Source organism: Aquila chrysaetos, chromosome 13, assembly GCF_900496995.4.
Source record: "Aquila chrysaetos chrysaetos chromosome 13, bAquChr1.4, whole genome shotgun sequence".
Taxonomy (NCBI): Eukaryota; Metazoa; Chordata; class Aves; order Accipitriformes; family Accipitridae; genus Aquila; species Aquila chrysaetos.
Window position 1 is genome coordinate 19,992,968 of NC_044016.1, and position 16,210 is coordinate 20,009,177.

The following is a 16,210-nucleotide window of genomic DNA, read 5'->3' on the forward strand; positions in this document are numbered from 1 at the left end:
ACAAGAGCTTACAAGGAGCCAGAGTGCACAAAAGGGACTCTTCTGCTCTTTTAATAACCCATTTTACCAGTGGTGCAATCCTGCACAGAATGGAGATCACACAACCTGCTACAAGATGCTCAGATGCATGGAATACAGCCCTTCTGAAGCCTCTGAATGTAGCTCTGTGGCCTGTGGCAGAAGCAATGGCCCAGGCAGTGTCCATCTGTGATGTGGAAAAGTAGCACATTGTCCTGAGCAGCTACCACTTGCAGTCCAGTGCAGGACAAGAAGCAAACATCCTTCCAGGCTTACACTTACCTTTTAAGCCTACTCAGCAAGCCCTCCCTCATCCTCAGATATATTGGTACCTTCCAAACAACACCAAAATATCATCTGCAAATATTTGAGCCATTCGTCTGGAGATGTAAACAGAAGGCTGACACACAAGTGACATTTCTGAGAATACTCAAGAAAATCAGCCATTAAAATTTCATATGATTCTGTGAAGATTTGTTGTGAATCTTGATCTCTTCTCTTGCTCCCCAAATTCCCTCTAGCAAGCATATGCTTGATGTCCTGGGTTTTTGGTCTTGCTTGTAGTTACAAACCCTGAGTCTCACCTGTAATTTGTTTTATATAATATATCTTTAGTATAAACATTAATTGCTATATGTTTAGCTTGTAATGTTTCAGCATGGTTATACTTAGTGTGCTTTGTATAAACTATCTGATTTTAATGCAGTTAAATTCTCAAAATGTAGCTCAGATGTGTCTATTTCCTGATCTTAAATGAGAGGAAACTTGAATATATATATACTTTTTAGTATCTTTGCATCTTTTCTTTCTCATATACATTTTTAAAGAAGGCTTTTTTCATTTCCATTTTAAACATCATTCAGTAATGAATACATTGAAAATGCAGAGTTAAGACTGAGCAATGAGCAGCACAACTATTTTTGTTTTAAGACTGCATTTAGGATGATATCTTTAAACTGGAATTGGTCTATCCTTTGTGTGTTAAGTTTTGCATCTTGCCAGTAAAACCATGAGTTAACGCTAGTCAGTTTAAAGCACCTCCCAGAAAAACGTGAATTAGCACATTACCAGAACTGTTTCAGTGGTGCAATACCTGTTTGAAGGCTGCCTTATTTGTAATAGTATGAACACTCCCCTGGCAAAAAAAAAAAAAAAAAATCCCAGGGCAGTGTGAGAAGACATTACTATCTGACAGCACATAAAGGCATCCTGTTCAGAAATTTAGTAGGTGTATTCTCCTGTATCTCATATTCTGCAAACAAACTTTTTTTACACCCAAAGTGATTTGGTTGTTTTTTCTCTTGGTGAGGGAACAGAGGGGAACATTTGATATAGTCCTATACGAGAAAATAATTAATCAAATAAGTCTTGGGAACTACCAGTGCAAAGAAGGTGCTCCCATCTTTCATAGGAGAAACCACAAACAATAAAAAGACACACAAGCTTACTACCTTTACAGTTGCTTATATTGAAGAGTTGTTATCAGAAACACCTGTTTGCCACCTCTTAAATTAGCTTAGCAGCTGACTGAAGGAGGAAACTAGAGTTATGTAAGTCGCTGGTATGGTGATCTGTAACTGAAACCAGCTGGTTAGATAAGCAATTTGGTTTGCTGGCAAGGGTGTTGGGTAGTATCTCTCCGAGGGACGAACATGCCTCGGTGCTCGTCCTCGCACAGAGAAGGGAGCCATAAGGCACTTCCGCGCTCCGGAGAAGGCAGGTGGGAAGCGGAGTAGTACAGGAGAAGGGCGGGGGGGCGGGCTGCCGCATGGAACGGGCGGAACCCGCTGCCCTGGCCCGGCCCAGCGCGGCTTTAGGCTTCTCTCCGCGCCGCGGAGGGTGGGAAGGGGCAGGTCGGGGGCAAAGCTGGGTGGGGGAAGGCCCGGGGGAGGTGCTAGGGGCCGGCCGGGCGCCCTGCCCGGCGCAGCCCTCCTGCCGTGGGCGGCCTCGCGCCCGCCCCCGGCCCGGCAGCTCCTTCAGCCCCAGGGGCGGCGGCGGGACTGATGGTGGCGGCGCGGCGGCGGCGCTGGGGTGTGCCGATGCTGCTGGCGGCGTACGTGGGCTATGTGGGGCTGGGCGCCGGCGTGCTGCAGGCGCTGGAGCGGCCGGCCGAGGTGCAGGCGGCCCAACACCTCCTCCAGCAGCACTGGGAGCTGCTCGCCAACTATACCTGCCTGCGGGGGCCCGGCCTCCAGCGGCTCATCGAGGTGAGCCCGCCGGCCCCTCCGCCGGCGCGGCAGCGGCGGAGCAAAGCACCCGCCCAGCTGGGAGCTGCCGCGGCAGGCGCTGCCTTCGTCCTGGGGCTGGGGGCGGGGGGGGGGGGGGGCGGCGGTTAGTAATGGCAGGAACCTCGCCTCCTGCCTGCGAGAAACTTAAAACTTTCTTCCTATCTGTATCTATGCGCACACATAATCCTGCCCCGCAGAAGCTGCCCGCGGCGTAGGAAAAGCTTTCCGCTCCGGGGGCAGCTCCGTGGGAGCAGGAGCGCAGAGCGCCGCGTTGCTCTGGGCTGGCCGGCACGTCGGCCTTTCCCGGCTTGTCACCGAGTATTTCGGCCCTGTTTTCTGTCTGCTGGTAAAGAGTTTCTCTTGTTCTCCGCCGTCCTCCCACAAGTTGTGGCGTTCCCGAGTTTTTAAGGGATGTGTCCTGACGGAAGGAGGACGGTGGCAGAGTTTTCCCATTATGTGGTAATTACCTGTGATTAACTGCAGGTAGGCTTTGTTTTGCTGTTGAACTTATTAAGAATGAGTTAGTCTGTGACATCTTACAAGTGGTAAATTCTAATGGAGAGGCTTTGTCGTGGCAAGTTTAACTGGTGTTTATACTAATGTCAAACTTTCAGTTTTTGTTATTTAAAGGGGAATAGAAAATCCTGGTAACACAACTTAAGGTATCCTTACAAATGTTTCTGAGGATATTGGCAGGATGGTTGCAAAATGTAAAGCAGGACCAAATGCAGTCTTATTAAAGTATAAATGGATGCATTGTATGATGCAGATATGAGCAAAGTGGGATAAATGGCTTCTCTCCTTGCTCATTTTTTCTCTGAAAAAGAAAAACCTACAATATTAAAGCAACTTGAATATTTACCTGAACCATTCTAGTTCAGTAGGTGCTGGTGATTGAATATGTACTGCTTGCTTTGGTCTATGTGCCTCAAATAGATGTTGCCAAACAAATGAAGAAAACTTGGTGGTTTTGTAAAAGCAGTGTTCAGTGGTGGCTGAAACCGTAGTAGCTGGCCACCAGAGTTCAAAGGACCTGAAAGGGACTTGGATAAGTGTTTCCAGGGTTTTTTTCCAGGAGAGAGAAAAACACAGAAACCATCAAACAGATAATCTTGTCAGGAGTTTCAGCAAGGCCCTGGCAGACAAAATTATGCTGATAACCTGTGTCAGGCTCTCATCTCTTGACTATCTAGATGGTAAATTCTCTGTGGCAGTCAGTAGTACATTGAAGATAGGATATGAATTTGGACCCCTGTAAGCTACTGTGGTATCTACTCATATATTTTATAGTGCATCCTGTGCTAGCTGTGGAATATAAATAATCAGAGAGAAGTGAGAAATATGTCAGAGACGAGCCTGGCACTTCCTAAAGGCAAGTCTGAGCTGAGCTTTATTCAGCACTGGTCCGTTTAACAGTGAGCGCTAGGCATGGGTCTTGCCCTGGGGCTGGAAGGGTTTCACTTGATGAATGACAGTAACGGGGTGGTGGTGGAGAGAAGATGATGATCACAACTGAGTAGGTAGAAAGGTGTTTCTAATGTCATTTGATGGTTTGTTTTACTGTAGGGAGACCTCTACTAATTCTTGATACCATCTGGTAGTCGACAGAAGAGGACAGCTGCCCAAATCCCTTTAGACCAGACACTGCTACAATATACTGTGCGAGTACTTAATTGTGACCTGAGCAAGCCCTAGATGAGGAAATGAAAGAAGTTTTGTTTCATTTAATGGAGTGTCTGTGCATGCCTTCATGCTTTGAGAAACCGTAGTCTGAGTTTGAATGGCTTTGTGTGTTATTAAAAATAAGTTTCACAGTGAGAAATTAATCTTAAAACACATAATTTGCAGGACTACTTCTTTCCTACGCTCTCTTCTAATTTCCTGTGTAGCAATTGCTTGGATACTGTAAGTGTGCTCAAAAAAGAGATGTTTTTCTGTGCAGTAAATTGCACATAGCTTATCAGGCAGTGTCATCACTGGCCCCCTTCAGATAACAAACTCGTATTCTAGATAGACAGCTGATTATTTGCTAATTAAGACAGACATATAAAGAGTGTTTGTGAAAACATAAAACAGTGTGTGAATTTTAATTGCTTTGACATTACGGGCAATTCCTCATTGTTTTCTTACAGCTCTTTAATCCTAGATAATTCTAAACTCCATTTTAAGTGTATAGGGGCCAGTATGGAATAAAATCCCAGTTTGCTAAGCAATGAATAAACATCATTTTACAACCTGTTTATCGCTTAGTTCCTGGTTACCAACTGGGAGTGGAAATTCACTGTTCCAGCCCTTGCACAGATGGAGAGCAAGAGAGCTCCTGCTTCAAGGAGTTAACAGGAGAGCACGGTGTGAGGATGGGCAGGAGGAAAGGCAAAGGCAAACAGACCATGCTGCCATAGCTAGACCAGTGAATTCTCATTCAGTAATTTCTATGGCTCCGATCCTTTCCAGGGAAGAACTAATTTTCTAGTTAACAAAATAAGACAGAGATGGAAATAGCAGACCAACAACAAAAACTGAATGGCAGAGGAGAAAGTGTTAGAAAGTGTGTGACGTCTGTAGTGGTGGGTTCCTGCTTCCCACAGCTCTGTGTTTTTTCTTTTTTTTTTTGCCTGGAGGGACTGGCTGGCTCTTCCCCTGCGGGATGCTGAACAGTCCCACATTTCCTAAATAGCTGAGGGTAGCATGTGTGAGTGCTTTATGTATAAGCAAACAAAATGCATGCTCATGTGTTTATACACACATATATGTATATGGGGAAGACTGATTTGCATTTTTCTTGGCTTTCATTACTTATGCTTAGAACAAGGACAGCTTAGGGGACAACAGAGGGACTCTGGCCATGTGTCCCTCTACTGTGCATCCAGTAACATCTACTCAAGGAAGACATAAGTTTGGTTTTGTTGGCCCATCTAACCCTAGGCTATTTTTCTGACACTGTATACAGTTTGTGACATGAACACGTGTTCACCAGGACCAAGATGGAAAGCGAGCACTTCCTCACGAGCCATTAGGGAACATACAAAGATGGTGATATCTGGCTTTTTATTATAAATATGGTGGTAGTCTTCAGCTGGAATTACTGGCTGTGATGTCACATCAAAGGAAGCTCTCAATGATAAGATTTGCAGAAGATGGAAACAGATGCAATGATGTCCTAGTTTCAGCTGGGATAGAGTTAACTGTCTTCCTAGTAGCTGGTAGGGTGCTATGTTTTGGGTTCAGTATGTGAAGAATGTTGATAACACTGATGTTTTCAGTTGTTGCTAAGTAGTGTTTAGACTAATGTCAAGGATTTTTCATCTTCTCATGCCTAGCCAGCGAGAAAGCTGGAGGGGCACAAGAAGTTGGCACAGGACACAGCCAGGGCAGCTGACCCAAACTGGCCAACAGGGTGTTACATACCATGGGACGTCCCATCTAGTATAGGAACTGGGAAGTGGGGGCGGGGAATCACCGCGGGGGGACTAGCTGGGGTGTCGATCGGTGGGTGGTGAGCAATTGCACTGCGCATCATTTGTACATTTCAATCCTTTCATTAATGCTGTTGTCATTTTATTAGTGTTATCATTATCATTATTAGTTTCTTCTTTTCTGTTCTATTAAACTGTTCTTATCTCAACCTGTGGTTTTTGCTTCTTTTTCCTGATTTCCTCCCCCATCCCACTGGGTGGGGGGGGAGTGAGTGAGCGGCTGCGTGGTGCTTAGTTGCTGGCTGGGGTTAAACCACGACAAATGATAAGGCAGGTTTCAGGCAATACACCCTCAGTACAGTGAAGAACAGTAACTGGACTCAGCTGGGGAAAAAAGTGCATAATAGTCTCTGTCCAGGCAAAAATTATGTTAGTTCCAGACTTGAGAAGTGTCTAGAGAGTGAGGCTGCCCATAAAAAGGGTGCTTTCTGTACTGGTGTATCTCTTGGAGCTGATACCCTCTCTGACCTTTTGGGGGTGGGGGGCACCTAGTCACACTACCCAGTGAGATGCACTTCTAGTGCACAAGTCTCTCAGTTTTACTGCCTAGGGGCGAGTTTGTATAGCTCTGCTTCAGCTGAGCTGTCCTCCAAACTACCTCCTTTTCCTGCATCATTTTCAGTGGTTACAGGCACCAGTGTAGCCATAGCTACTGTACTTCTCAGTGTCTCTTTAGTCACATGATTGGCCTTATGGCCAGACTTGGAACAGTGTGTTTTCTGGGTTAGGCTGTTACCATGGCATTCTTTTCATGCTACCCTTTCTTTTTTGATGTAACCTTTTTTGTTGTTGTATATGTATTTCCCTAATAAGGCTGTTTCCTGTATTTATTATATTGTTCTATCCACTTTCTATTACTGTAGATGCATAATGCTATTTAAACCCAATTACTGAGTTAATTTTCTTCTTAGTAGCTGGTACAGTGTGTTTTGGATTTAGCATGAGAATAATGTTGATAACACATTGATGTTTTAGGTGTTGCTAAGTAGTGCTTATCCTAAGTTAAGGATTTTTCAGTTTCCCCATGCTCTGCCAGCAAGCAGGTGTACAAGAAGCTGGGAGGGATCATAGCTAGGACATCTGACTGAAACTAGCCAAAGGGATATTCCATAGCATAGAACATCGTGCTCAGTATATAAACTGGGGGGAGTTGGCCAGGAGGGGTGGACTGCTGCTTGGGCATTGGTCAGCAGGTGGTGAGCAATTGCATTGTGCATAACTTATCTTTTGGGGTTTTTTAATTTCTAATTATATTCCCTTTAATTACAATTATATTTTACTATTATATTTTATTTTATTGTACTTTAGTTAACAAACCATTCTTAAAAAAAAACCCCAAAAGACAAGTGATCAGAAACTGGAAAATCCTTAACTTAGGGTAAGTGCTACCTAGCAGCACCTAAAACATCAGTCTGTTAGCATTATTCTCATGCTAAATCCAAACCACACTGTACTAGCTACTAAAAAGAAAATTAACTCTATCCCAGCTGAAACCAGGACACAAGATTTAATGTGTAGTGATAAGGACCTAATTCTAAAGGGCAGGTCATAAAGTAAAAGCAAAGCCTGCAGGTGGATCTAGACACTGTTATCTCCAGAGTCAACAGCTAGAGCTACAGAGTTTTAGTTCATGTTTACAAAAGCGATGAGATCCCATGTGACTGAAAGATCCTCATCAATACTTTGGCTTGCACTGACATTGAACCAGCAGAGACTTGTGCCAGCTGTCAGGAAATACAACCCTGCAAATACAGTTTACTAAAATCATCTTGCCCACAGGTGGTGCAGCAGTGAGTGACTGTTAAGGGGTAAGCATCAGAGATCACCTGTTGGTGATAAGGGACTTTAAGGAACAGCATTGGCTCTTGGTATTGTGGAGCAGTGATATCTGTATAGAACCCACTGTAGTCAAATATCCATTGGCTTGTCACAGGTGAAATAGTGTTGATCCCCTGTAATTGTTCTTTCCAAGTTCCTTCCCTTCTTATCAAAATGTACTACTGCTTTGGTTAAGTTATAGCCAGTTTGTGCTCCTCCAGACCTATTAATTACAAACAACTATGGGTACCTTATGAAGAGTGTGCATTCTGTGCTTATAATATTCTATTATAGCGTACCTTTGACAAAAGTTGTTAGAAAATCTTTATAAGGCAGTAGGCATATAGCATTCTGGAAGGCAATAGGCTAGCACTATATTGTTGGACTTTTTGGAAGGCAAGGAAGAGATCTACTGATGAACTGTTGTTTCTCGTTAGTTGACTCCTAGGTCTTCTGGTCAATGATGTAGTGTCTAGTGCCTGTGTTTAAAAAGAGAAGGGAGGGGGGGAGCACAGGAACCTATTACATTTATATACCTCTGCCTAAAGAGATATGTTCTTTGATGTTACCAAATTCTCAGTTACAGCTGGTCAGGCCTGGTGTGAAGTAATGAGTAAGGAAGTGTAGTGAGCTGGAATTAACTGATAACTGTCTCAATAACCGGTCCAGCCAGGCAGGTTTGAGACACTACTAGCAGTGGATATCTAAAGACCAGGGGGGTGGCCTCTGAAAAGAGAAATGGTAATTCTTGTCAGTTTGAAGATGTGGGTTACTCTTAGGGGTACTTGTTCATCATACTCTATCCTTTTTAAATGCAACTAAAAGAAAAAACTAGTAGAGAAAGAACTCACCAATTCTACAAGGATGATGCAATCCAACCTGCTGTGTTCCGTTCTGTAGATTATATAGGCAGTTCCTTTCAACAGACCCTGCTTATTTCTGTTGCAGCCCAGCTCTCAAGTTACTTTTATCATTGGGATTTGGGAAGTGACTGGAATTCAGCAATGCTTTGTCCCATGAATCATGCCACAGATTCTTCCTTGATATAAAAGCTTAATTTTTAGAAAAAGTACTGGCGGCTTAGGGTAACAGTGGTTGCAGTGTTATGGTACTTTATGACATCTCTTGTTGCTTTTCTGTTGAAGAGTAAGTCTAGATGAAGACTGGTAAACTGTAGTGCAGACCCATCTGCAAAGTAAAAGTGCTTTTGCCGGTAGGGTTCATTTAGTTTAGAGGAATTAATACCAATTATATTAGCAAAAATGGGGGGGGGGGGGGGGGGGGGTGGCAGTGATTTGATCAGGTCTCAGGTTATTCAAGTGACATGAAGTTAAAAAACTAGCTGGATTTCATTGAATTCATAATGTATCTTGTCCCTGCTCTTCTTTTGCCTAGAAGTCAGGTAAGTTGCCACTCCAGGCAAGGACAGGGGATCAGAGCTCATGGCTGGGAAAGGTGTGATTCGTAATTTATTTTTTTAATTATTTTGAAATTAATTGACCTTCATCCTTGCAATCTGAGACTGAGGTTAATGTTAACTGTTTTCCTCTGATTTACAGCTGGTATTCTGCGAGACATAAATGTTTACATACCAACATTGCACAGAATTTCCAGGGCACAAAGTTTATGTGAGTTTATATTCTCTCATTAATCTAAATGGTAATTTGGTGGGTAGTTGGGAACCCCTCCTTTCCATCCTTGATAGACTGCGAAGCTGATGAGAGGAAGTATCTGAAATGAGGCGAACAATTTTCTGGAGGGCATGTACTCCCTGGAAAAGCTGGGGTTTTTTTTTTTATATGAACATGTAAACTTCAACTAAACTTGAGAATAAAGTTTCATACCCCAGTCCATTTGCATGCTTTTTTGCCTTCCTTGAGAACTGCCTTCAAATACAATTAGGAAATACTGCTTTTGCCTGCAAAGGTATCTCAAGATTACAGTGAACTCTGGCCAAAATGCCATAGTTCAGAAGCACAGGGCAATGGCAGTGACTGGAGCTGTGGTTTATAAAAAGGTCATTTGTATGATTCCTTCCATGATACTTTCTTCCAGAAAAAAGTGGTTTGTCTACACCCCACCCACCCCCAGGAGTTCTTATGGAGATCCTTGGTAGGGTCATAATCTTCCAGGGCTTCACTTTCACCCTTTTCATTTTATATCATGCTGTTGGGGGGGGGGGGGGGGGAAGAGATAGATTCTAATCTGTCTGATTAATCATTTATATAGTGTTTATTTTTTGCTGTAAAGATCATAGAAGGAAAGAGAAGCATAATCTCCTGAAGAAAGCAGAGACTGCAAGGGAAGTAGTGTCTCAGTGTACGTATACAAATGCATTCATTCCTAATTGCTGATCTTAATTGCCTTTTTTGAAAGCAGTACCCTAGATGCATGCAGTTGTGATTCAGCACAGAGGTGAAAGATGAAATTTTTAGTTTGTGTTAAGGAGGTCAGAGTAAACCATGTTTCTCGCTTTTGCAGTGCTTGGTGATGAGAAGCTGTGCTGCAACCACAGGCTGGTGATAGAGGGGCCCAAGTGTGATAAAAGGGTTTTAGAAGAGAGGAGGTGTGTAAGCTGAGAAAGCTGGGAGTTGCCCAGAACTGGTAACACAGCACACATGGTAAATGAGAAAAGACTTATGGGTATGGCTGAAGGACAGAGCAACTCCACAGCAAATAGAAAAGAATAAACCTACATTTTTGCAGGGAAGAAAAAGATGTAACTGAAATGTCAAGAGGGACCTGAGCTCTGTAGGCTGAGTCTGCATTAAGCTTCTGGATACTTAAGTGTGTGTCCTGGTAGAACCAGCAAACTCACACTTGGTTTTTTTTTGGTGGTGTGTTGTTTGTTTGGGGTTTTTTTTAACTAGATGATATGAACAAAAGGTTTTAATTTTTGCTAGTATGACTGTAACTACATTGGGTTTGTTGGCACAAAGCTGTGTAGATTGGTGAGACTTTTCCAAGATAGGTGAGGCACGCATTATCAGTCATTTGTGGAAGTACAGCCCCAGAGCTGTAAAGGGCTAAAAGGTAGTCAGGCTGAAACAGTGATTTATTTTTTTAACTCCAGTAAGGAAACTGGGACAACGTTGTTTGGATGCTCTTGCAGAAAGAACCAGCAATTATTACTTTAATTGATAGTAGAAGGAAAGAAGGGGTACTGCTGTCCTAAAATAAGTTTAGTAAATCAGAGATATGTTAGATAAGGGAGTCAACAGAAATTCCCAGCTTCTTCATGGAGTTACCGGTGAGCTTGAATTAAGAGGGAATTCCCTGAAGAAGGATGCACAAACCTAGGCTTTGATTTGTACTGGGATATAATGATCTAACAAAGTGCATTTTTACAAGCATTAGCTTATGATATTCCTAACTGAAACTTCAGAGTTTATGGTTCAGCAAGAGTGCTGGAGGCCCAGTTTGAATATCCTGAGGCATGTTTAATCACAGAGGTAACAGGACAGACATCTACTTTGAATGGAGGTCATGCTGTTTTTTTAATCACCAGCTATGACAATATTTGACCATGAAAGTAGGCTTTGCATGGTGCTAACAAGAAACAGAACAGCCTACTTAATGAGAAAACATGGCAGCCTGCAAATAAAATTTCATTGACTCAGGAAGGCCTAAGAATTGAAATTGCCCCAATTTATAAATCCTGTAGCAATTACAATAGTTACCATAAAAACTTTTATCTACAGTTTAAAATATAAGCACTGTCAGCAAAAGATAGAGTAGTTGCTGTGAACTGTAAATTATTATCATTTTGGGGAGGGAGATAAGTGCAGAGAAGTGAAATTACTTTTTTATGTTCTGTAGTTTGTCTGTCAGTAGAAACCAAAGTGGAACTGTGTTCTGTTTCTTTCTGGTCATTTTAAATTCCCACCTGCTTCCTTCCTATTCTTGAGTTGCACACGTGACCTTTCAGGTTCTCAAAATATCAAGCCCAAGCTCTGCAACTTCAAGATTTGTTGTGTTTGAGCAGTTTGTGGTACTGACTGGGGTCTTAGACCAGGCAGATACCTGCTTTTGAACACCTCGTTTGAGGTGTGACTTCTACTAGGTGCCTTTTAATACATTAGGTTTTGGAGCATATACTGTACAAATGGCTAGCCTAATTAAGAGAAAAAGGAAAAACCCCTAGGATTTCAGGTCAAAATCAGTGTAATGCAAAAAAAAATTTCTCTGGTTCTCAAAAAGGCAGCTAAGGCAACTATGCAGATGTGACCCAACATGTATGATTCAGTTCCCCTTCAGTAAATTTGGAACCTACAGGCCAAAATATACTTCAAGTTTTTCTGAAAATCATCATCAGAGACATATTGCTGACTCTTCAATGGGAAAGCAAGGAGAATTCAGCTGTTCTGTTAGGGTGTTTATTAGCTGGGTTTTTCCTGTGTTTTGTCAAAAATGATAAACCACTTTTCATTTTTCTCTGGAAAAAAGCACTAGCCAAAAGAAGTGGTCTAGAGGAACATCTTAAATTAGGGAAAGTATACACTGATGTCTTCCTTAATGCTCTGTCAGCCTTCAGGAGTTTGCAATCCAACAACTTCCTGTGCCGGAAGTAATTTCTGTGTATTAATAGCTATCGACAGATTTCTTGTTCATGAATCTACCTCTATGGGCACAGCTGTAGGAAGGCAAGCTCCATTAGTTCTACTGTTCTCAGGAGTATCAATCCTTAATTTTCTATCATCATTGTTGCTGTGTCAAAGGTTGATTCTAGATACTATAATAAAACATTTTTTACTTAAAGATACCAGCTTTTTTTTTTTTATTGCCACCCTTTACGAATCCTCCCCTTTAAGGATGTGTTGTGGTTTAACCCTAGCTGGCAACTAAGCACCATGCAGCCACTTGCTCACTGGGCCCCAGGAGGAGGATGGGGGAGAGAATTGGGGGGGGGGGAATAAAACTCATGGGCTGAGATAAAGACAGTTTAATAAGACAGGAAAGGAAGAAAATAATAATAATGGTAATAATAATGATGATAATAATAAAATTAAAATATACAAAACAAGTGATGCACAATACTGTTACTCACCAACTGATGCCCAGCCAGTTCCTGAGCAGTGGCACCTGGCCAGCTTTCCCTCTAGTTTATATACTGAGCATGATGTCACATGGTGTGGAATACCCCTTTGGCCAGTTTGGGTCAGCTGTCCTGGCTGTGTCCCCTCCCAACTTCTTGTGCCCCTCCAGCCTTCTTGCTGGCTGGGCAGGAGAAGCTGAAAAGTCCTTGACTTAGTGTAAACAGTACTTAGTAACAACTAAATACATCAGTGTGTTATCAACATTTTTCTCATATTCAATCCAAAACATAGCACTATACCAGCTACTAGGAAGAAAATTAACTCTGTCCCAGCCAAAACCAGGACAGGATGGCATCAGTAGCTCTTTCTTCCTAACAGTAATGAACTTGACATTTCTCTGGGAAGTGTCTGTTTACTTAAGTGGCTTTGATTTGTATGAGTATTCAGTGGTCCTCATAGCTGGCTGTGACAGGTGCTGTGGGCCTAATGGTTAATGATGTTATCTGGATGTTTGATAAGATTTAACAAAGAAATGCTTAGCCAGAGGCTTACTGCTGAAGGCTTTTGAAGACCTACCACAAACATGCTAAGTGCCTCAGTCCTAGAAAGGAAAACAGCTGGCAGCTGCAAGCTCAGTGCTTGCTCTTTGCCAATGAGTAATAGTTACATGGTACCTTCCTTCGTGTTGAGATGAGTGCAGGATCATCATGCTGTTAGTGCAAATACTTTAGCCTATCTGTAGGCTCTTAAGACAAATGCTGTACTTAGTAGCATCACCTCAGGGAAAGTTAAGACAACTACTCTGAGACACTGTGCTGTTATAAATCACTGCAAAGCTAGCATGGGTGCTCACAACTGCTTGGTCTCTTGGTCCCAAACTATGCATAATGGAAGTGGTGCAATGATGTGAAATTAAACGTTTAATGACTTGGTTACTGCTGCTTGCTTCTCACATAATGTCTTGGGAAGGCTGCTTATTTCCCCTTTCTGTATGAAGAAATTTCCATTTCTTTGGGCCGATTCAGCCACAGTTTCTTACAATCCTCTCTGGTTCTTAAGTGTTTCTGGCTTTAAAAACGATGTTGTGTATAATATTGTTAACTGAACTTGTATCAGCAGGGCATCGCTCAGGAGAATGGACAACAAATGCTGCACGTGTAGGTTTTTTGAGTCTTATCTGATCAAGCTGATGATAAATTTATATGAGAGTTGGGCTGTTGCTGTTTTACTTATAACTGCAGAGATCACAGGCTATAGAAGGAAAGTTTGACAGAATAACAAGGTTTTTAGTTTCAAATTTAACCCCTGGTTTCTGGAGGGGAAAAAATACAGGTCATCTATCTGTATAAATATCTAGTGTCTCCCTTGCCATGTGGTTTAGTTTGGGAGTTATTTTATGTTAATGGAGACTGTGATACCCGACTAGGCCATTGTTTGCAGAACTTCTTACAAATCTTGAACCTGAGGTCAAGTATTGTCAGAGATCAAGAGCAGAGAAAGGTCAGAGCCTGCATCCCATGCAACCTGACAAACTTCAATGCAGACACTAGCCCTGGAAGAAGGGGGAGGGTGGTGGGGAATTACACACAGCTATTCAAAACAAATCCTGCTGTAGGCTTCCTGATACAACCTTTTTTCTCTCTTTTTTCTTTTTTTTTTTGGGGGGGGGGGGGGGGCTCGATTCTTTCATGTCACTTATGCTGCATACTAATTCTTTCTGTGAGTTGCTCCACTCAAGTTATGGCAACAGTTCACAGAAGGAAGCATAATATAATATAGCATCTGGTCCTTAGTCCTTTTCAGCGCAAGGGCGCTCTGCTCTGTCTTGTGCAGAGAAGAGCATGTTATCAGACTTTAATAGATTATGTGACCCTGAATGGTTTAAATTGCCTTGAGTTATGAGTAAATAAAGATATTTCTGACAATGCAACTATCAAATGGTGTTTCTCACTTGAAAAACTACATGTTTTTTCCTCACTTGAAGAACTACATACTCTGAGCTGCTCCTTGTTCTTAGTGTGAGAACCAGTAGCTCTGAAGAAAAAGAGATAATGGTCCTTGTAGTTAAGCTGCTGCTTGGGCTCTGGAAACTGTTTTTAATTCACAGCCCTGTATAGTATTATATAAATCACTTACAGCATGTTACATCAGTAAAATGGGACAAAGCTTCTTTGCTTTGCAGGCTTGAAGTGTTGGTTTGCTTGATGGATGTATAAACTACAACTTTGTAAAACCTACAACTGATGCAAATCTAACCTGAGAGTGATTCCTTTTATTATCAGTGGTGAAAGCTTTATCAGCAGCCTTATTGTTAGGATAGGGATAGTATTATTTGGTAGCTGGATGTCTTTCTCAGTAGTGATGAATTTATGTATTCTTGGCTACACTTTGCATTCAAGGATTATCAACTCTCAAGGATTCTTCCTCAGTGCGTGTGAAATGTTTACTGTATGTGCTGTGATTAACGTTGTTTTGGACACAACTTAGTTCAATGCCATTAACTTTATTAGCATGAGAAGGTATAGTCAGATGTGGGTACTGTTAAGACATCTGATATCTTATTTTGGCATAACTGCACACTTCAGCATAGTGACTTCTGCGTCTTTCCCAGGTGGATTGAACAGAATCAGGCATCATAATAATCTAATCCATTTATTCATACTTATAGTTCTGATGTGGAGACATATTGCCCAATACTAGTAGAGTGGCCATCCTGTGTAGTCTCCATCTCCTACATCACACCATATACACTCCTCTCCATTATTGGTGAGGGATCTGTGTCATTTACATGTGCATGTATATTTGCTGCTCTGGTACTTCTGTTGTCAGAATATCCCATCTGGAAACACTTTCTTTTCCTAATGAATATGTCATAAGGCAGGCTTAATAACTATCTAGCTCAGCTTTCTCTAGGTAGTTCTTGTTTTCCAATGCCTTCCACATTTATCTGTATGATCTATCATGTGCTTGTGCAACTCTCTTTTATTCTGTAGATGCTCTTTCCTTAGAACAAATATGCTGGCTTTTGGCTTTTCTGACCTCTCAGCTCTTTGGTCTCTAAGGCACAGGATATCCCCTATTAAAAGGGAAGCAACAGAGTCGGAAGTAGTTGTAGTTTGTGACTTTACCAGCCAGCACTGGAAATGCTGGTCACGTGAACTTGCCACAGGGGGGTTTGTGGGATCTCAAATTATTGTCTCTTTGCAGGGCATCATCCAAGCCTACAAGAGTGGCATAACCCTCCAGGGAAACACCACTAGCCTGGGCAGGTGGGACTTTAGTGGGTCTTTCTTCTTCTCCATCTCTGCAATAACAACCATTGGTAAGAGTTCCCTGCTTGCAGGGCTGCCTCATGGGTGGGAGAGGAGTGGGAATGAGGACCTGTACTATCAGATGCTGCTCCAGCCCTATGGGGCTTCATGTAGCTTGTCTATATCATGCAATAGGTAAGCACCTATGAACCTAGCCGTAGAAAGCCTTTGTCAGTGCTAGCACAGTAATGATCTCTAACTAATCAGTTACAGGTATAATTAGCTCGGTAGATATCCCTACTAAGTTACGCAGCTTTTGGGGCCTGAACTTCACAGTGCTGCACTGCCTGTACTTTCCCAAGCCTAATGCTCTGAGAGGTCTG

At 42.3% G+C, this 16,210-nt stretch overlaps 1 protein-coding gene across 2 annotated transcripts in view; it reads left to right on the top strand.

Moving 5' to 3' along the window:
* The first annotated feature begins 2,012 nt into the window (after nt 1-2,012).
* KCNK17 (potassium two pore domain channel subfamily K member 17) overlaps nt 2,013-16,210 on the top strand; it is a 50,155-nt gene continuing 35,957 nt past the window's right edge. For both annotated transcript variants that reach the window (XR_003926409.1, XM_030035938.2), the window contains exons 1-2: nt 2,013-2,225; nt 15,784-15,898. Coding sequence is in view for 1 of the 2 variants with exons in the window: in XM_030035938.2 (XP_029891798.1) it covers nt 2,022-2,225; nt 15,784-15,898 (319 nt within the window). In the remaining variant the exon portion in view is untranslated. The remainder of the gene's footprint in view (nt 2,226-15,783; nt 15,899-16,210) is intronic.